The 22,894-nt window shown below is 41.6% G+C and overlaps 1 protein-coding gene across 5 annotated transcripts in view; it reads right to left on the bottom strand.

Moving 5' to 3' along the window:
- Positions 1-22,894, bottom strand: part of dscamb (Down syndrome cell adhesion molecule b) — a 127,037-nt gene that overhangs the window by 92,496 nt on the left and 11,647 nt on the right. For all 5 annotated transcript variants that reach the window (XM_061682193.1, XM_061682191.1, XM_061682192.1 and 2 more), the window contains exons 2-3: positions 7,885-8,202; positions 7,606-7,752 (exon numbers count right to left, since the gene is read on the bottom strand). In XM_061682193.1, the coding sequence (XP_061538177.1) occupies positions 7,606-7,752; positions 7,885-8,202 (465 nt within the window). The remainder of the gene's footprint in view (positions 1-7,605; positions 7,753-7,884; positions 8,203-22,894) is intronic.

A 22,894-nucleotide genomic window follows, 5' to 3' on the forward strand; every position in this document is an offset into this window, starting at 1 on the left:
TACATACATAGAATTATTGCACATTCACCAGCATATGTAAAAATTAAAGAATTGATATCAGTATAAAATTATATTTTCCAGTCCAATGAAAAGCTAAATTGTCAAAATTAAAAAAAAATTAGGAGGAAGAAGAGGCAGGTTTTGTTTTTATGTTGCTTTTTTAAGAACAACACTATTTTCACATTCAGCATATGCTGCAAATGTACAGTTAATGTTTTAAACTGTTTAAGTAAAGTATACTGAGCTTATGATTTCATCAGAGCATTGCGTTCTAGTTTAGATTAAAATCGGCATAATTCACAGTTTAATGGCAAATTTACAACTAAATATATTCATCCCGTTTTTACAATGATCAGCTCAATTCTTGAAAGTTTTGTGACACTTAATTTAATCAATAAAACGAACGGACGCACGCGTAGTAGTGCAGCAAAATACTAGAAACACAATGCCATACTTCTATTTGTTGTTTAGATGTTGTCAGTAGCGGCACGGTGGACGACTGGTTAGAGCGTTAGCCTCACAGTTCTGAGGACCCGGGTTCAATCCCCGGCCCCGTTTGCATGTTCTCCCCGTGCCTGCGTGGGTTTTCTCCAGGCACTCCGGTTTCCTCCCACATCCCAAAAACATGCATTAATTGGAGACTCTAAATTGCCCGTATGCATGACTGTGAGTGCGAATGGTTGTTTGTTTCTATGTACCCTGCGATTGGCTGGGGTGTACCCCGCCTCCTGCCCGATGACAGCTGGGATAGGCTCCAGCACACCCGTGACCCTAGTGAGGAGAAGTGGCTCAGAAAATGGATGGACGGATGTTGTCAGTAAATGGAGGAGAATACCGGGATTCACAAACTCGTCATTAAACGCACAACTGCACATAGATGGACTTTGGACTGACTGTATCAATCAATAATAACTGATGATATTAATACTAAAGGGATGCAATATACAGTAGTCTACTGTATATGTGTTCCATCCTAACAAACTGAGCTACTGCACAAACATATTAAAATTAATCTCTAACAAAGCAGCACTTATCTTTACAAAGAGAGGATTTTTGATACAGACTTTGTTTTGGATTTCATTGGATTGTGCAAGTGTACCTACCTGTATTGCGTACATGCATGCATATTTAGGCATGGTTGTAGTGTTGTTCTATGTATTCAGGGATCACAAACTCCTGTTTGAGCCTTGACCCATTTCTCCACCTCCCTAACAACAAGCACAACAAGCCATGTTTGTGCGAGAAGGGGAGAGATGGAGTCTACAAAGGCGAGAGCAAGATGGAGGGAGGGAAAGTGAGAAAGAGATCATGTGGCCAACGTGATACAGCCCCCTGTTTACCGAGCAAAGAGCCTCGCCCACTCACCTCGCCTCTACCTTTCACATCTCCTTCTTATTGTCTTGTTCTCACAACTCTCCTCCTTCTGTCTAATGTGCACTCTACATTTCTTTGCATCTTGTTCCGTCCCCAGCTCATTTCTATCACGGTGGCCTCCTTTCAAGGTTGGCCTGACTTTGGGCGTGCTGGATTTACAGCCCACGTCCCTGCCTACCGCTCGGTGCCCTCACTGTCAATGTCTGTGAAAAATGGAGGCGGTGGCACATCGTTGGCATGATAAATTCTAGGGAGCAGTGATCCTTTACAACCAAACGCCTATAGAAGCCTATTTGAAGAGATCCTTAACATCCCTGCTGCTAAGTGTGGTTGCGACTGGGACTGTTGTAACAGTTTTATTCTTACTCTGTAAGGAAGAACAACACTAAGAGGCCTGCACAGAATGCAAGAGGCACATTCATCCCTAAAAAGCTAAAACACACAGTTGGGTAGCTGCCGACTTCAATACAACTGTAAGAGATTTTTATTTTTTTTTATTATTATTTTTTTTTCTAATGCCCTGACAATTGGATGGAGTCATTTGCATAAAGCAAGAAAGAAAGCAACATTTTCCACACAAGAGGAAATTGACTGGGGCGCTTTGCCAAGTAGGTTATGCAATGAGATGAGAAGGAGAAGAGGGCATTGCTGAAGGCCAGCGGAGGTGGATGTAAAGGAGTGAAGAGAAAAAGTGAAAGGAAAAAGCCAAGATGGAAAACTTTGAAAGGGTAAGAGAGGCAACTAGCAACAATTACTTATTTTTCAATCTGATAATATTTTGTAAATATTTTTTTTCAACCCTTTTAAGTAAGGTGTACAGACAATCTATATACCCCTAATATAGTGTACAGTGGAGTTCTGTACACAGTAGTGTAGCAAAATATACATTTTTTCAGGGGTGCCATGAGAAATTATCCAATTTTGATAGGCTCCAGCATAGCCACAACCCTAGTGAGGAGAAGCGGTGTAGAAAATGGATGGACGAATGGATGCCTGAATATTTTTATTAGTCGCAAAAATATTTTCGTTCATTTATCTATGCCAACAACTTACAGTAAAAGGTAGAAGAATGAAGTGAAAATGTTGTATTAAATGGCAGAAGGTGCACTAAATCTGTATCTACAGTACCAGTTGCCATTCATACAGCAGAATAAGTCACGGTGTGGCGAGAGCGGTAAATAAAGACGAGGAGCTGAGATACAGTCATGTCACTTTACTCTCCAAATACAAACTGAGTGCTTTTACATCAAACGGCCAACCACTCCCTTTAAAGCCAACAACTCCCTTTTAGTCTTTCATCTCGCGCCCCTCCCTCGACGATACACGTCCCTGGTGAACGTCTCCCTCTTGTGGGTCACCACAATGGTTTCCTGTGAGTATATCAGCTTTGTGTTCAACTCAAGAGGCCCAAGTTTCACACTGAGTAAGTCAATTTGTGAATAAATTGAGACAAGATCATCATTATTGCTACAACAGAAATGATCCATTAACAGTGTAAATAAAAATTACTTCTTTTTTTTTGTATGGACCCAAATACTTTCAATGCATGTCGCCTCAAAATATTTAATTTAAAAGATACTCACAATTATTGCTGAATGTTTGGGCAAGCAAAATCATTTCATAATAACTTTTGAAAACAACCCTGGGTGAAGGGCGGACTTCAAATAAAAGTAGGAAAAAATCAATGAGAACTCAAAAGTTTGGATGCTGTACAGATATGTACCAGCTCTGGGCTGATAGGTCATAACTATTGTTTTTTTTTTTTTTTTTTTTTTTTTTTTAAACATTCAAGCTGATAAATGATATTCCAGTTTCTCAAATAACACGTGTTCTTACTTGCTAAACTGCATAAGAGTTGAAGTCTGAAGTCTCACTGACATGTTTGCTACACTTTCAATACCTCTTCTTTGTTTGCTGTTCTTCCTGCTAACCAAGGCCGCCAAGTCTGTTGCACTGGCTGACATTTTGAATGATATGGAAAACAGGTAGGTAGGTAGATGGAAAAGCACAACAACCACTCCCTTTCAAAAAGCAACTCAATGCACAGGACACTGGCACACAACGCTACATATGGCAACACCGCATCACTTCAAAACAAGGCTCCACCGTACAATACAGAACAACACAGCACAACTCATCCACTCCCTGGTCCCCTGCCTTTCTTCCCTTTGTCTCTTTCATCTCTCCATTAGCTCTGCCAATTGTTTATCAAAAGCAGCAGATGACAGCACCAGGGTAAATGAAAGCTTGTACATGCGAGACTCGTTTTAAAATTCATGACGGGTTAATGGTATGTTAGTGGCAACGTTAGGACCTAGTGGACTAGCGTTGTGCACATGCATCCATCCATTTTCTGAGCCACTTCTCCTCACTAGGGTCGCGGGTGTGCTGGAGCCCATCCCAGCTGTCATCGGGGAGGAGGCGGGGTACACCCTGAACTGGTTGCCAGCCAATCGCAGGCGTTGTGCACATCCACATTCAAAACAGATCGCTTCAAATGACTACTAAGCAGTCCTCATTCTAGGAGGTAATTCATATTATAATGAACTTTTCAATCACACCTGATTCATTAAGACCACTCTGTAATTATGCATCTATTTTAGACCCATTGAGAATGAGCGGTTATTCACTGATTTTTGGCACACTTTCCTCTGAATATTCCCGTTGTTGGTGTTGATATTTAACACTACAATGGAACCTACCAAATTTGATTTGGAGTTCTACCTAAAGATTTCAGCAGAGCTCATGAAACAGGACAGAAGGAAAACATAGCAACACATAGTACATGCATGGTTAACACTGTTGCCACAGAGCAAAAAGGTCCCTTGTTTGATTCCAGCTAGGACCACTGTAATAATGGTTTGGTGACAGTTGGAGCCTGGAACAGATTAGTTAAATTAAAATTATATTTAATGGAAAGCACCGTTTTTAAATCTGAGAAAAGAAAATGAAAGAAAATGAAAGTGGATCAGCATACAACAACAACAGATTGCTTTCGACTTTGGAGGTGTGCTGAGGATTTCAAGAAAATTAACGCTTCAGCTTAGTTATTTGGCGTCACTCTCCAAACTCTCTGTCCTCACCTTCAGCTGCAAGAGAACTGCGCTTGATGTTCCTGTTCCCAACAAAAACCCAAGATTAATAATTCAACGTGGCTGTGAGATAGCTTTATTTTATGTCCACTGAGACCAGGTCTTCTTTCATGAAAAATTGAAAAAAAAAGCAAGAGAGAGAGAGAGAGAGAGAGAGAGAGAGAGAGAGAGAGAATGTAACTGGAGTTGGAAAACCAGGTTGGGTCAAACTATACCTCGTTGCCACTATCAAAGCTCTGTTGGTATCCTTCTGCAGCTTCCTCAGCCTTGGAGTAAACACAACCTCTCCATAACAGTGTGAGGTGGATCTGCTCATGCATCAGAATTCACCATCAAATATTTATCAGAGAGCAGCAGTGATTTTGACCGTGTGCTCATGCTTTTGACAGTGCGCGCCTGCTTCAATACTTATTGGAGTAAACACAGGCAATCCAATATTGTCGTTCTTGCAAAAGAAGGCAAAAGAGCGCCACACACGTACAATATAACTTCAGCAGATCAGCTGGGAAAAAAATAATGGCGGTTGGTAAATAAAGGTGATTGGTTTTACTTAAAGCAATATCAGAAATGTGAAATAGTTGCAATAGTATTTTATCCTTGGGATACAGATGAAAATGAACACCAGCCCTTGTCTTGTCTGCATGAGTCATTCCATTTGCACATCCAAATCATATCTGAATGCTGCATATTTTGCCAAATGTCTGTGACATTAGGCAATGTCTTTTAACTGGCAGCTTGCAGTGAGTAAGTCAGGCAAGCTCGCTAGTAAATAAGTCTCCGGTATGGATCAGAGGACACATCTTCATGCTCGAGCAGACACATTTAAAATGCCACCAAAACACCGTCCGAGATTTTGCCCTCCGTCAAATGACATCAAGTGTTCACTTACAGGTCCCCGAATGCCGCAGTATGAAGCGAAATCAGCCTGTAGGCGGAACACGGAGCAATCACAGAGATAAGCACCGCTTTTAACTTGAGTAAAACGTCAACGCCCATTGTCATTCGTAATCACATGACTTCAAAAATGAAGGTCTATTATGCCATGTAAATTGTTCTCGATTGACTGAGGTGGAGAATGTTGAGTATAAAAAGGAGAATGCACAGTGATTCAGTGTCACAGTTATCAACATCCTCTGGCTCGGTAGAAGACATTCTTATATGAATCTGTTGCGTCCCAATGATGGCACATCAAGATTGTAAACCGGTAAGATGACTCATGAGGAAAAAAAAAAAAAAAGTTTGTAATATTAGGAGAAAAAAGTTGACATATGCCATAAGTCATCATACCGGGTAATATTAAGTATTTGTGGAAAACACTTATAACACTCATTAGATTATCAAAAACAAAACAAAAACAACAACAACAAGAGGCAATTTCAGTCTGTATAAATTTTTCGGACTTTGTTTTTGAAAAATAACCTCTTTTTGTAATAGTAAGAATTTTTTTCTCATAATATTATGTGTGTAATGGCAGTTGTGTACAGTCAGGGCCTGCAAGGCCTTCTCTGCTGTCCTAAATACTATCATAAGCACTGACCTATAGTTACAACTTACATACAATTTTATTTATTTCCAACAGTGTATTATCTTCATTTCATAGCATGTGTTGGCTGCCCTGCTTCCTATAGTTTGTATGTGGGATTTTGTTTTTTTTTTGTCCAATCAGATTTCATGTGTTGCCATGTCAAAGTAATCTGCCCAGAGCCTTCAGACTCACGTGTTCTGGCCCATGACACATACATACACTGTTAGCAATAGCTGTTTGTTTTTAACCAGTCAGATTTCCTATTCGCCACTCTTGGGCTTCGCACAGGCTTAGAGTGACGTCAGCATTTTTCCATCCTCTGATTGGTTGAGCTAAAGGTCTTGCAATGTGCACAATGGGTTACAGAGGAGGACAACTGTCAGACATTATTAAAAATTCCTTTTAAAAGTTTGATTTTATCTTAATTAACGACTACATGTTCCATAGGTGTGAATGTGAGTGTGAATATTTGTTTGTTTATATGTGCCCTCTGATTGGCTGGCAACCAATTCAGTGTGCAACCCGCCTCTCATCCAGTCAGTTTGGATACGCCCCAGCACACTCACGACCGTAGTGAAGATAAGCAGTACAGAGGATACTGGTAGATGGATGGATGGTTTTGTCATGTCATTCGATAAATATTGATTGCGAACTGATCTAAATTATATTGTCGTGTCAAGGTTTGGAGTTGTTTGGAGGAAGATAAAGAGTTAAACTATGTTTCTTGCTTTAGTAATAATGGTACTCATCCCAAATCCATGAAATGCCTCTGTCTCTCCCTCTTTTTAATGCCACATATTGTTACATTGCATTTTTGTATATTATTTTGCAAAATTGTGACATGATAATGGTGCTATTAAGGCGTGGATTAGGTCACTTAAGGCCCCACTGGCCCAAACCCATAATACACTGCCTGTATTGGACACCCGATGTGACAGCTCCATTAACGTCATTCATAGTTCTTTATTCTGTTTCTGTAATGTTCATGTTAATATACCAGTTCGTACCACTAAAAGCTCTTTAACCATAATTATATTCTTAATTCTTACATGCAATTTTTCTTGTGATTTATGCATTTTCATATTTAAAAGGACAAAAGACATTAATATTATTTCTCTTTACTTCCATTCTTGGAAACAGTTTTAGTGCTTGAATGTTATGCTTGATTAGTTGGTGTCTTCGAAGAGACGAAGCCCATTCCGTAATTTGTGTATCAAAAGGTGAATTTAGTTGGAAATGTCTGATTCCTGTCCAAAATGGTAAAAAGTTGAGAGCTCACTAAAATTGAGAGTTAAGGCATTTAATGTCAGGGGGTCTTATAAATTAGTTAAGGGCTGTATATATAAAGTTAAACTTTTTTCCTGCAAAATTGGATTTTAGCAAGTGGCAGAGTTTGTAAAGATTATATGGTTTATGCAAATACAACCCAAAAGGTGTTGGTGACCAATAAAGTAGGTGATCCCTTTATTAAAAGTCAGTGAACCAGTGAAATTATTTTGAGGCTGATACTTTAATGTAGAGTCCCTGCATGTTACCTTCAACATAATCCCGATAGACATTACAGTTCTTTATTTCAAAGCCTAGTTGCCTATGCACGACACGTAGCGGTCTTACCTGAGCTGAGTGAGACCGTGTCTTTCTCCCATGATACAACGCTGACGTAGAACTCAACAGAAGCAGGGATAATGCACTTGAAGACGGCTACGCTGCCTCGCATAGCCTTCTGGTCAGCCACTCTGACCGTGTAGGGCTCCCGTGAAACTATGTGCGATAAACAGTGAATTAAAACACCTCAAATAGTTAAGGCTATTCTGTCTAGTCCTATCATTTCATTCTGTTCTTCTGATATCAATCTGCACCAAATGTTCTCCTTCTCCACCACTGTGGACTCACCAGCTTTAATGTGGACATCCTGACTCCTAATCTTGCCCGTGGGGTTTTCCGCAGTGCAGTAGTACGTGTTGTCATGGATCAACTTGCTGAAGCTGGATGGCAGGAAGTTGAAGATCTGGAGCGTTCCATTGGGGTGGACATGGCGGATGCCCGGGACATCATAGATCTCCTCACCGGTGGTTAAGTACCAACGCAGTGAGGCGGGAGCTGCACCCCCAGCAGGACAGGGCACTGAAGTCCCTGTGGTGCTGGCGAATACTACCTCTTGAAGCGATGCATTGACAAAGTATAAGCTGGAATGGAGGTCCTCACTGAAAACTGCGACGACAGAAAGGAAACACGGGTTGTTAGCATATCTCATATTTACACCCTTTCCAATACTCCAAAAAAATAAAAAATAAAAATAAAAGCACTCTGTGTGCTTTCTGTTGCGACTCTTGCCAAGAAGGTAACTGTGATGTTTGTCTGTTCTTCTATGTATACCTTTACTTTTTTAGCAGGATTATGCAAAAAAATATTCCCACATAACCTTATTAGTAGGGTGATGCATGGACCATAGAAGAACCCACGAAGTGTTGGTGCAGATCTGGACTTCCGTAACTAGCTCTGCTGAGCATGAACGTGTAGGGCAAGATGTTATGTTGTGAGCTGGTTGGCTTGTTTATTGTTGTTTATTGTTAGTTCAACTTTGTATATGAGGGGGAAAAACAATTCCATTTGGTGCACATCTGGATAAAGGTGCATGACATCCCGGCTCTAGTGACCACTGTCACTAGAGCCGGGATGTCTAACTTATTTTCATCACAGGTGACACTGTAGTTATGGCTTCCGTCAGAGGGCTGTTATATGACTGTGAAAATCATATAAATATATAATCACCTCATCAAATTATTACATATACATTTTCTCCAGCAATTTATCAGAATCAACTTTATCGGCCAAATATGTTAAAATCACAAAAGGAATTTGGCTCCAGTTGGAGCTGCACTTGTACAAGAGCATGAAGCCACTGTTACAAAATATACACTTTGGACATAAACACAAACGTAAAAAGAGTCATTAAGCAGTATTAAAGTGACCATAAATGTGGTAATACCAGTCAGCAACAGTTATGCAAATGATGCAGAGTGATGGCTCTACAACGAGTACAGTAGTAATGGCACTGCGGAGATGTGCAAAATTGGCAAAGTGTCACTATGAAATTATGAGTCAACTGTTTAAGAGGTAAATGGCAAGGGGAAAGACACTATTGGAATGCCTGCTGGTTGACTGAATGATATTATACAATTGAAACCAGATGTTTACATATGCTTTATAAAAAGACTTTACTTTTGACTAAGCTTTTTCACTATCTGACATGAAATCACACTAATAGTTTCCTGTTTTAGGTCAATTAGGATTACCAAAATAATGTCTATTTACTAAATGTCAGAATAATGAGAGAAGGTTTTTTTTAAAGGCATTTTTTTTCATTACTTCAAAGTCAGAAATTTACATTCACTAAGATTACTATGTCTTTAAAATAAATTGGGAAAACCCAGATGACGATGTCATTTCTTTGGAAACATCTGATACATTTATTGATGACATTTGAGTTAATAGAGTTGAGTTAATTAGAGACAGCTGTAGATGTACAACCCCAATTCCAATGAAGTTGGGACGTTGTGTTAAACAAAAAATTAAAACATAATACAATGATTTGCAAATCATGTTCAACCTATATTTAATTGAATACACTACAAAGATAAGATATTTAATGTTCAAACTGATAAACTTTATTGTTTTTAGCAAATAATCATTAACTTAGAATTTTATGGGTGCAACACGTTCCAAAAAAGCTAGGACAGGTGGCAAAAAAGGAGGAATGGCCATCAAACACCTGTTTGGAACATCCCACAGGTGAACAGGCTCATTGGGAACAGGTGGGTGCCATGATTGGGTATAAAAGAAACTTCCCTGAATTGCTCAGTCATTCACAAGCAAAGATGGGGCGAGGTTCACCTCTTTGTGAACAAGTGCATGAGAAAATAGTCGAACAGTTTAAGGACAATGTTCCTCAACGTACAATTGCAAGGAATTTAGTGATTTCATCATCTGCGGTCCATAATATCATCAAAAGGTTCAGAGAATCTGGAGAAATCACTGCATGTAAAAGGCAAGGGCGAAAACCAACATTGAATGCCCGTGACCTTCGATCCCTCAGGCGGCACTGCATCAAAAACCGACATCAATGTGTAAAGGATATCACCACATGGGTTCAGGAACACTTCAGAAAACCAATGACAGTAAATACAGTTCGGCGCTAGATCCGTAAGTGCAAATTGAAACTCTACTATGCAAAGTAAAAGCCATTTATCAACAACACCCAGAAATGGCGCCGGCTTCTCTGGGCACGAGCTCATCTAAGATGGACTGATGCAAAGTGGAAAAGTGTTCTGTGATCCGATGAGGCCACATTTCAAATTGTTTTTGGAAATTGTGGACTGTTTTTATTTATGTTTAACACATCGTCCCAATTTCATTGGAATTGATGTTGAATTTAAACTAGGCACATCTGAAACATACTGTTTCTTTGTGTAACATATAATGGGAAAGTCAAGAGATAACTGCCAAGATATCAGGAAGACAATTGTGGACTTGCACAAATCTGGTTCATCCTTGGGTGCAATTTCCAGATGCCTGAAAGTGTCACGTTCATCTGTTCAAACAATTATATGCAAGTACAAACACCATGAGAATGTCCAGTCATTCTACCACTCAGGAAGGCTGGTTCTGTGTTCCAGAGATTAATGTGCTTTGGTCTGGAATGTGCCCATCAACCAAGAACAAAATCAAAAGACATTGTGAAGTTGCTGACTGAAGCTAGTAAGAGTGTGTCATTATCCATAGTGAAACGAGTACGGTAATGACATGGGCTGAAAGGCCACTCTGCCAGGAAGAAGCCATTACTCCAAAGAAAACATCAAAAAGCCAGATTACAGTTTGCAAATGCACACAGACACAAATAACTTCATTTTTCAAAGACTGTGGTCTGACGAAATTAAAATTTTAAAGTGTAGGTGTGAATCTGAGTGGGAATGGCTGTTTGTTCATATGTGCCCTGCGATTAGCTGGCGACCAGTTCAGGGTGTATCTTGCCTCTCGCCCAGAGTTTCAGCTCGGACAGGCTCCAGCCTGCCCACAACCCTAGTAAGGATAAGCGGTACGGAAAATGGATGGATAGATGGATGTTACGTTTGGAGGAAATCCCAACTTTGAAAGACGGGGGTGACAGCATCATTTTGTGGGGTTGTTTTTCTACAAGAGGGACTGGTCCACTTCACAAAATAGTTGGCATCATGAGGAAAGAAATATTTGTGGAAATACTAAAGCGAAATCAGATAGGAAGTTAAAGCTTGGAGGCAAATGGGTCTTCCAAATCAATAATGATCCAAAGCATACTGCCAAACTGGTTACAAAGTGGCTTAAAGATAACAGTCGTTTAGGCGTGCCATCTCAAAGGCCTGATCTCTATCCTATTGAAACTTTATGGGCAGACCTGAAACGGCATGTGCGAGCAAGGCAGCCTACAAACTTGACTCAGTCACACCAGTTCTGTCAGGGGAATGGAAAAAAAATCCTGCCAACTATTTTGAGAAGTTTGTGGAAGGATATCCAAAATGTTTGACTCATGTCGTATAGGTTAAAGGCAATGGTACCAAATACTATTGAAATTTATGTAAAATTCTGAATTTGAAGAAAGTAATGATAAATTGTCTTTAGAAAAAAGTTAAATCCTTCTGTCATTATTCTGGAATAGAAATGATTTTGGTAATACTAATTGACCGAAAACAGGAAAGGTTTCATGTCAGAGAGTGAGAAAAAAGTATTTTTATATTGTGTATTTAAACATCTGGTTTCAACTGTATATACTATACCTTTAACAACAAATTTCACTTCAAATCAGAAGTCATTGAATCTAGTGACAACCTAATACACCTGTTGTTAAATATTTGTTAACAGGGATTTTGTGAAGAAAACAAACCCCTGTAATATATGTAATAACTTCCATTTTGGTTCAGATTTTCTGCCAAAATGAAGAGAAAACATATTCAATGAGCAAAAAACATGAAGTAGACACACTTTATTTGCTTTAGGGGGGCACAAGAAACGATTTGACAGGCTCGATCTGGCCCCCAGGCCTTGAGTTTGTCACCTTTGCACTACCAGGAAGTAGCCAGCTAGCTTAGAAAAAAATGGCCAGACAGCAGTAACCCAAAATGCATACAGAGCTAGAAACGCTAACTAGCCATACAGTGCATGCATACATTGACCGACCGCCATCTTTGAGAAATATCTGTGGTACGCATACTACTCAATCAAAGTGAACCTATTTTGGATCCATTGATAGATGAAGCCAGAAAATATTTCTCTTTATCTGTAAAAACGTACAGGCAAGTATGTGTGTCAGGCAAAAATATGTGTAAATGCAGAACATGCTCCATGTTACTACAACCTTGCCACCTGAGTCTGGTGACGAGCACTGTGGCTCTGCTCTAAATGGCTTACAGTGACACTGACAGTTGGCTTGGACCCTCCCGAGGGAGAAAACATTTTAGCACTTCATAAATTCCTAACAAGGTTTCAAATTGCCCTCTCGTTGAGCAGTCACCTTATCGTGGTGGAGGGGTTTGTGTGTCCCAATGATCATAGGAGCTAAGTTGTCTGGGGCTTCACGCCCCTGGTAGGGTCACCCATGGAAAACAGGTCCTCGGTGAGGGACCAGACAAAGCACGGCTCAAAAAACCCCTATGACAAACAAAATATATGGATCTAGGTTTCCCTTGCCCAGCCGCGGGTCACCGGGGCCCCCCTCTGGAGCTAGGCTCCTGGAGGTGGGGCTCGAAGGCGAGCACCTGGTGGCCGGGCCTGCACCCATGGGGCCCGGCCGGGCACAGCCCGAAACGGTAACGTGGGTCCCCCTTCCCATGGGCTCACCACCTGTGGGGTCGGGTGCAGTGTGCGCTGGGCGGTGGCCGAAGGCGGGGACCTTTGCGATCCGATCCCCGGCGACAGAAGCTGGTTCTAGGGACCTGGAATGTCACCTCTCTGGCAGGGAAGGAGCCCGAGCTTGTGTGTGAGGTTGAGAAGTTCAGACTTGATATAGTCGGGCTCGCCTCCACACACAGCTTGGGCTCTGGTACCAGTCCTCTTGAGAGGGGTTGGACTCTTTTCCACTCTGGAGTTGCCCACGGTGAGAGGCACCGAGCAGGTGTGGGTGTACTTATTGCCCCCCGACTCTGCGCCTGTAAATTGGGGTTCACCCCGGTGGAGGAGAGGGCAGCCTCCCTCCGCCTTCGGGTGGGGGGGACTGGTCCTGACTGTTATTTGTGCCTATGCAACAAACAGCAGTTCAAAGTACCCACCCTTTTTGGATTCCTTAGAGTGGGTGCTGGAGAGCGCTCCCGCTGGGTACTCCATCGTTCTCCTGGCAATGACAGTGAGACCTGAAAGGGCGTGATTGGGACGAACGGCCCCCCCGATCAGCACATGAGTGGTGTTCTGTTATTGGACTTCTGTGCTCAACACGGATTGTCCATAACGAACACCATGTTCAAGCATAAGGGTGTCCACACGTGCACTTGGCACCAGGACACCCTAGGCCCTGTTCGACCGGTGTCAGAGTTTGGTACGCATTGCCGGCAGTCAGTCGGACTCGTTTCCAGTGAGGGTTGGACCCCGCCAAGGCTGCCCTGTCACCGATTCTGTTTATAACTTTTATGGACAGAATTTCTAGGCGCGGCAGAGGCATAGAGGAGGTCCGATTAGTGGACTCAGTATTGGATCTCTGCTTTTTGCAGAGTCTCCAACTCTCACTGGAGCGGTTCGCAGGAGAGTGTGAAGTGGCTGGGATAAGAATCAGCACCTCTAAATCTGAGACCATGGTCCTTAGTCGGAAAAGGGTGGAGTGCCCTCTCCAGGTCGGGGATGAGATCCTTCCCCAAGTGGAGGAGTAGTATCTTGGGGTCTTGTTCACGAGTGAGGGAAGAATGGAACGGGAGATCGACAGGCGGATCGGTGCAGCGTCTACAGTGATGCGGACTCTCAATTTATATACGTTCCTACCATCACCTATGGTCACGAGCTGTGGGTCGTGACCGAAAGAACAAGATCCCGGATACAAGCGGCCGAAATGAGTTTCCTCCGCAGGGTGTCCGGGCTCTCCCTTAGAGATAAGGTGAGAAGCTCGGTCATCCGGGAGGGGCTCCGAGTAGAGGCGCTGCTCCCCAGCATTGAGAGGAGCCAGATGAGGTGGCTCGGGCATCTGTTTAGGATGCTTCCTGGATGCCTCCCTGGTGAGGTGTTCCGGGCACGTCCCACCGGGAGGAGACCCCGGGGACGACCCAGGACACGCTGGAGAGACTATGTCTCTCGGCTTGCCTGGGAACACCTCAGGGTCCCCTCGGAAGAGCTAGAGGAAGTGGCTGGGGAGAGGAAAGTCTGGGCTTCCCTGCTGAGACTGCTGCCCCCGCGACCTGACCTCGGATAAGTCGAAGACAATGGATGGATGGATGGTTTCAAATTGCAGACTTTATCCATCTTTTTTCTGCTCCTTTAGTTTTTAAGAAGCAAGACACTGTCTTGCTCCTTCATTCTCTTTCAGATAAATCTACACAACACTTCAGTAAATCAAATCAACTCTTTATTCTAAGTGAAATTGTTATGGATGTATTGTAAATTGTATGTATGTATAAGAGAGCGAAGTCAAAAATGTGGGCAGGTTAAAGTGAAACTGAAAGAATGGGTCAAATTCCTTTCTATAGTTAAGCTAAATTCTTCTCCACTTCCAGCCCAGTCACCCCGCGACAGTGCACTGTGAGCGGCCACAGCGGCCAGAGTGACGCCCGTCCCCTTGGATGGCTAGGTTTGTTGTGTTTTGGGGGATTGTACAAACTATAAAAAAATAAGAGAGGTGATCAATTTACCCGACGACTCTGTGAGAATAGTGACATGATGTGACGTACTGTACATAGTGGTTTTCCAAGCTCAGCAATGTTGACATTTCAGCTCAGACATCATTCTCTTGAGAGAGAGAGAACTGTCCAATTCCTTTTTAACTTTTGTTGCTAACTGGAGTTAAATAATCTGATTGAAAACTACTGGTGATTGAAAAGTAACTCCCTATTTTTAGGTTCTTGTAATTTATTTCTGAACTATAATTCTTAAAAGAAATGAACATGAGAAGAAAGAGTATTGCATGGAGTTTTATTTCAAATTCGATATGGGCGCCAGCATTAGCCACCAGTTTCTCAAGTCGCCTGGGAACCGCATTAACTGATTTCACAAGGAACTCTCGTATTCGCCCTTCAAGTTCTTCCAAAGTCGTTGGTTTGGTAGAATAGACTTGCTCCTTTAACCAACCCCACAGAAAGAAGTCGCAGGGTGTTAAGTCAGGACTTCTGGCTGGCCACTCATACACAAAAAAATATATATAAAAATATTACAACATATGAATAAATAAGTATTTTAAAATAAGGAGTTACTTTTCAGCGGCACAGTGGACAACTGGTTAGAGCGTCAGCCTCACAGTTCTGAGGCCTAGAGCGTCAGAACTGTGATTTGGTTAGAGCGTCAGCCTCACAGTTCAATCCCTGGCCCCGCCTGTGTGGAGTTTGCATGTTTTCCCCGTGCCTGCGTGGGTTTTCTCCGGGCACTCCGGTTTCCTCCCACATCCCAAAAACATGCAATAATTGGAGACTCTAAATTGCCCGTAGGCATGACTGTGAGTGCGAATGGTTGTTTGTTTCTATGTGCCCTGCGATTGGCTGGCAACCAGTTCAGGGTGTACCCCGCCTCCTGCCCGATGACAGCTGGGATAGGCTCCAGCACGCCTGCGACCCTAGTGAGGAGAAGCGGCTCAGAAAATGGATGGATGGAGTTACTTTTCAATCACCCTGTATATTAGTCTCCATTTATGAGAGGCTGCCTGTGTCCCCGTGAGACTCCGTGTGCATGGTGGGTGTTTGCAAATAATTGACAGACAATTCACTCACACCTCCTGTCACTATACTATCTCAATATGTCACAATTTGTTTCCCGCCGTGCCAAGCTTTAAAATAATAATTAAAAATGTCAATTACAGGGATTAGATTGGGGCAGAGACAGATTATTTTAATATACATATATATATATGTATAATATATAAAATATTATTATAATCTCTGTTAGGTCATAGAGGCAGTTTTAACATATATGACAAAAAGTGTTTTGTTTTTTTTGGGTATCGTGAGATGAACATGAGATGGGACAGTATGTTGACATGAGAAAATGTGTTTTTTAAATATATTAATGGCTGCAAACAAACTAAGGAAAAAAATAAAACAGCTAAGTAACAGGGCTAGTGACTACTAGTACTGTGTACTTTGAAACACGTGACCATTGTCTATGAAAAAAGTTGTTCCTGGCATATGTAGAAATGTGAAATTGATTTTTTTTAAAGCGACATACAGTATTTCCATTATTCAGAAAACCCAAAGACAGGTAACAAAGGGCAGCAATTGTGTTTTTCAGCAAAACAATTTCGTTACTTGAGTTAATTGAGGTTGTAGAGAAGTAGATCAAAGATGTGTGTGTTTGTTCTGAAAGCTTTTATTCCGTGCTAGCATTGGAGAAATTGGATTAGGATTTATGTCACGGTTGTTTTCATATTGGTCTGTTTCACATATGAAAAGTACGTGAGAGTGACTCACTGTAGCCAGGCTGAGCGCAAAAGTCAGATTGATTTAATTAAAAATAGAGAAATTGACTGTTTCACTGCACTGCTCGTTTTCTTAATTGACTACGCTCCCCTCAGCCACCATGGTCTGGCGACGCAGGTACAACGCCTTCTCAGACCTCACAAAGAGGACCGTATGACGCGCCAACAAACAGCCTCAGCGCTCGGCCATTTACTACTTTGCCCCAGAGGAAATGCGTAATTGGCGTCATTTTTCATGAGCCCAACTGTGAAGGTGACAATGTTCAATTATGTATTATATGCATTTCTAATTGACTATGATTCTTTTTATTTCTCTGGTTGCTGGGATGTCTTCAAGGAGAAGAAAGCGACTTTGTTTAAAATGCACACTTCAAACTATGGCACACTATTTAGAACACTACAGTAAAGAAAACATATTAAGTGCCCAAAGTGTTACACTTCTTTTGTTGCATCATTTCATTTCATGCAGCTGCGAGTTGTTTTGATTCCACATTCTCTGACAGGAGAATAAAATAAAAAGCTGCACAAAGCAAGCAAGAGGCAGCAAGGAAAACAAATTGAGAACCCGCAGGCGGGATTCAACTTCCTCTACTTCAGAGAGCATCCGTTAAGAGTTCATTCCATTGTCATGTATGCCGCGGCAACAGGATGCACGGCAGTGGGGCACTGGGGTCCTTACAGTGACAGTGTGACAGCAAAGAACCTTGGATAATTAAAGCACCCATCTTTTCAGCGCCCTCAGGGCGAGTGCGTGAGGGACCGGGAGATCAGACGAGGCTCACTGAGATACAAGAATAGAGAAACCAATAGAGTAATGTTCGTCCATAACAAATATTACTCTCTAGGTTTGTAGATGGCAACGTCAGTACTGCATCAGTTGTGGAGATTTTATATGGTGAAAATAAAAACACCTTGGAAGGCTAAATAACAGAAGCCTACTCTCGCTTACGCTCATGTTCTTTTTTTTTTTTTTTAGATTGTATCTCATTTGTTTCACTGCAATATTTTAAACTGCACCGACAACACAAATGGTTTGTGATTTATGTACTATCCTCAACTGTGAAGTAGATTAACAGAATTGCATTTGATTCATGTATTTATTGATCGATTCATTTTCCTGATCACGTCTCAAATTTGAGTGTTCATTTGTTGTGACCCTTTAATTTATTTATTTTTTTAAATCCACCATGATTTCTCTGTAACTGAAAATGCAAAAACCAGCAGAAGCAGTCTTCTTGCACGTTCATAAGCTCATACTGTGTAATGAGAAATTGGACCTTGATATCAAATAAAGTACATAAAGATTTTATTTTCCTAAAATGATTGAAAAGTACAATGGTGCCTTGAGATACAAGTTTATTTTTTCCTGCACCACGCTCGTAGCTCAAATCATCTTTTCCCGTTGAAAAGAATGGAAATTCCAAAAATCCGTTCCAGCCTTTCCCAAAAAACAGAAAAAAATACAATATATATTTTAATGAGTAAAAATAGCACTCCATAATGTTTTACTTTATATAAACCTACAGTAAGCCCATAATTAAATAGAATTAAAAAGAATGAAACAGTTTTTGTCCCACTGCATCAATTGTGACCACCAGTTTAAGACAGACAAACTCTTCATTGAGACATCCTGACTTCTCACAGCTCATCAGTACTGCACTAATATTAGTAGTTCTTAGCAGAGGACAAAGAACAAATGACTGTGAGTGCTATTATATTGTCTTTCCATGTGTTGCTACACCATTTGTGTTCAAGCCATTGCTTAAAAGGTTATAACACCCCAGCATAGATGCTACTTAGCATTAGCATTAAGCTAGTGAACTGAAAGGTTAAGCTATGTGGCTGTTTTAAAGACACATGGTGTAACTCTCTTTGTTTCATGTTTAGTTTGACAGTAAACTTCAAATGGGAGTGGCAATAAAAAGCTTGAAGCCTCTTTTTTTTTTAAGAATGTTTCACTATTTCCCAAAGTGTTGCTTATTGTGAAGTGAGTTGAGTTGATTTCACTTCAACCATATAGCGCTCGTATCTCAAGTCTACGCTCACAAGTCAAAGCAAAATAGTCACTCGTCTCTCAAGGCACCACTGTAGATTTTGATAACAAAACAAAAAAAATATGACTGAGACAGGCACATGCCAACAATTTGGAAGTGAGTAAATGCTCCCACTCGTGATCTGCCTAGAGGCAATACACCATTCACCGAAGCTAAATGACTGTCCTCCAATTTGCTCTCATGAATATTAAGCAGCGCCGTTACTGTAGAAAGAGTTGGCTGTGTGCATGCCGCTGATCCTCACCGACAGATCTGTCCTGTGATGTTTAAGCTGCTATGCTTAAACAATGATGTCTAAATTATACACCTGCTGCTTCTGCATATGAGCTCACAAAAGAGAACACGGTGAGGAGCTATCCTTTTGCTGCTGTTGTTTACGAAAACAAATATTTATACTCCACTTTTAAAGTATTGCGAAAGTGAGGCTAATTCCTTTACCTTTGGCTATAGATGGAAAGTATTTGGCTTTGACATTTAAAAAATTAATATGAGACAATAGATCATTTCAGTTTTTTAAGTCGACTTTGATTTGGAACCTTTTTTTAGATTAGATCTGGATCTTATACACAATTGAGAAGATTGCCCCCCTTGTTTGTATTAACTCATTTTTACATGATATAAAGTTTTGGAATATCTGACTGACAGGTGTATTTTGTTGCAGAGGTGTGTCCCATCACATCATTTGATCAAACAGAACACAGCCAAATGCCAGTCTCAGTTTCACATTTGGATTTTGCCTGTAAAGATTACAATCATGGCGGCACGGTGGCCGAATGGTTAGAGCGTCAGCCTCACAGTTCTGAGGAGCGGGGTTCAATCCCCGGCCCCGCCTGTGTGGAGTTTGCATGTTCTTCCCGTGCCTGCGTGGGTTTTCTCCGGGCACTCCGGTTTCCTCCCACATCCCAAAAACATGCATTAATTGGAGACTCTAAATTGCCCGTAGGCATGACTGTGAGTGCGAATGGTTGTTTGTTTCTATGTGCCCTGCGATTGGCTGGCAACCAGTTCAGGGTGTACCCCGCCTCCTGCCCGATGACAGCTGGGATAGGCTCCAGCACGCCTGCGACCCTAGTGAGGAGAAGTGGCTCAGAAAATGGCTATATGGAAGATTACAATCATAGTTAGAGTAGTAACCAAGCAATTGTTCCCAGCCTGGAACTCTATGAGAAGGTTTTAAAGACTGATGAGACAAACCTCTATCAAAGTGATGCATAGGCTAAGTTTTGAGGAAAAACAAGATCTGAGCTCAAACACACAAGTTCATCTGCGGAAAAACAGGTAGCTAGATAATGTCATGGCTTGGACTTGCATGGTTTTGTCTGGGACAGGCACAACTTAGAAATCTGGAGAACCACTTTGTCTGCCAAATTAAAGAAAGATCCAACCAAACTAAATGGGAGATTATTGATCAAGCAGTGAGATAATGACACAAAGTACACCTCCAAAACAAAAAGGCCTTCCTCAGCGGAAAGAAGGGGAAGGTGTTAGACTGGCCAAGCCACTTTCCAGTGTTGAACCCTATGCTGTAGAGCAGTGATTCCTATCCAGTGTGCCATGGTACATGAGTGTGCTATGAGAGAGCAAGAGATGTGCCGTGGAAAATGATCCAATTTCCCTTAATTGGAACATTTTTTACAAAGTAAAATGTTGTTTTTTTAATTGATCTATGGCAACTGCCCCCCATTGCTGTCACCATCATACTGTAGTAATATCATTGTGACTGGGTGAAGGAACTGTGTAAAATGCTTTTATATCAAATTATTCTCTAGACATGCCAGCTATTTACCATGCAGGTAAAACACATTATATTTTAAAAGATGAATCTCCCTCAACTATGAGTAGCCTGAGAACTGCAATAATCAGGAACACTGATCAGCTTTTACAATCAACATGAAAGTATTGCCTTTTTGCAGTTACTGTAGTTAAAATAATGCACTGATTTTTTTATTTTTTTTTGTGGAGGGCCTTGTTGTGATATTTCCCCCTCCTTGCCCTAGTTAACCAGAATTTGAGGGAAAAAAGAGACGTATTTATAGTATGCAAATACTAATCCCTTTGACAGACAGAACCGGATAAATATAATTTGTAAATGCCATTCATGGTTTATTTGGTCTTCAGAAGTGCACCATTTCCAGCATAAAGTCTCACATGTGTCAAGAAGATAATTTGAAGTGCTGTTGAATGGAAATGTTCATAAGGTTGTAGCAGAACATCCATCCATCCATCCATTGTCTGTACCGCTTTATCCTCACAAGGGTCGCGGGCGTGCTGAAGCCTATCCCAGCTATCTTCAGGCGAGAGGTGGGGTACACCCTGAACTGGTCGCCAGCCAATTGCAGGGCACATACAAACAAACAACCATTTGTGCACACATTCTCACCTACGGGCAATTTAGAGTATTCTATTAACCTACCCTGCATGTCTTTGGAATGTGGGAGGAAACCGGAGTACCCGGAGAGCATGCAAACTCAACTCAGGCGGGGCCGGGATTTAAACCCGGTCCCCAGAACGGTGAGGCAGATGTTCTAACCAGTCGTCCCCCGTTATTTATTGTCATATTTTTTTAAATTTGAAACATTAGAAATGGGATACTGGCTACCTACCATTCACCCCCTTTCAGAGTCTTCAATTAACCTACCGTGCATGTTTTTTGGGATGTGGGAGGAAACCGGAGTGCCCGGAGAAAACCCACGCAGGCACGGGGAGAAAGTGCAAACTCCACACAGGCGGGGCCGGGATTTGAACCCCAGTCCACAGAACTGTAAGGCTGATGTGTTAACCAGTCAGTCGCCGTGCCACCTGTTGCAGAACAATTTTGCTAAAACAAACTCTATATAACATTGGAAGACACAGTCTGCCAGCATCTCAATTTGATTTCACCTCTAACATTTACTCAAATTGGCACGTGAAAATAAATGTTATCTCCTGAATGGATGTGTTAATGTTTTAATAATGAGTTTGCTAACTGGCACTTGGAGCACAAGACGCTTCCCACTCATAAACTGAAAAGAGGATCAACAAGTGCATCTGCTGGTTGTTAATGATTTTACCCCTGTTTTAACGATACACATTTGTTTTACCCATAGCACTGTCCGCAACATAATACAATTCTACAGTAGAGTATGTTCTGGCCATAATCCAAGACAACCGTTCAGCCACCGCATTGTCGCTGTTACAGTGTGCCAGTAAACGGTGAACCTCTCTGTGCTTCACTGTGATACTCAAAGACGTCTGATTGAGACTTGAGTGGATATAATCTAATCCTTTGCCAAGTAATCTAATGGTCAGCGTACATCGTCTCTCTTGATAACATGATTAAGCAGCAGCGTTCACGTTGCACAGATTGTTGCTGACAGAGGCCTGACTTCAGTCGGTCATGGCGCATCCTGGACGGGCAACCTTATTATGTCAGCAGTCATTAAGGTTAAGGGCCTTCAAAGGAGTCGCTGTGTACGTTGTCTTAATATGACCAATGTCCACCTGCATGCAAGCGGAGCTAACGGGCATGGTCAGCGCAGGTTGCACTGACCCTAGAAACTCAAAGCGACGAGGAGAAGCTGCTGAGGAAACTCACCTGTCACAGATAGTCTTTGGCATCTATGTCGGGTTTAGCTGAGATGTAAGCAAGTCACAAAGTTGAATACTGAATTCAGCATACTGAATTAGTGGTCGAACATGATTTCAAGATGGTTTTATGTTGATGTTGGTGGCAATATAAGGTGGGACACCAATTTGAACGCTTGCGAGTCAGCACTTCTGCCATTAGCTGGCTAGCTAAGTGGATCTGACCGATGTGTAGCTTGTCATTGCTGAATATTTACCGACTGTCTGGTTTTGACAGTAAAGGAAGCAGGCACGAAGTGCTGATACACGTCATAATGTCACAAATTCACACACTCGCGACGTATTTTTAGATACAATACTTTACTTTTTTTTTTAGTAAACAGCATCTGATTAACAAGATATGCACATTTAAAATACAACAGAATGTTATGACAACTTTGGTTTAGTTTCCCTTTAATAGGTCTTGTGTTTGGATTAGTGCCCACTACTTAAATTTGAATCTGAATCGACTACGTTCAAAATCGGTAAACTGACCACAATGGAAAAGAATAGGCTTTTTGAAGGTTCTCTTTCAAATCCCATTCCAAACTCCCATCTGCATATTTCTTCACCCATTTTCTTTCACACAGGGCTGACCAATGTTGGGGTGGCATTA

This window comes from Phycodurus eques, chromosome 7, assembly GCF_024500275.1.
Source record: "Phycodurus eques isolate BA_2022a chromosome 7, UOR_Pequ_1.1, whole genome shotgun sequence".
Classification (NCBI taxonomy): domain Eukaryota; kingdom Metazoa; phylum Chordata; class Actinopteri; order Syngnathiformes; family Syngnathidae; genus Phycodurus; species Phycodurus eques.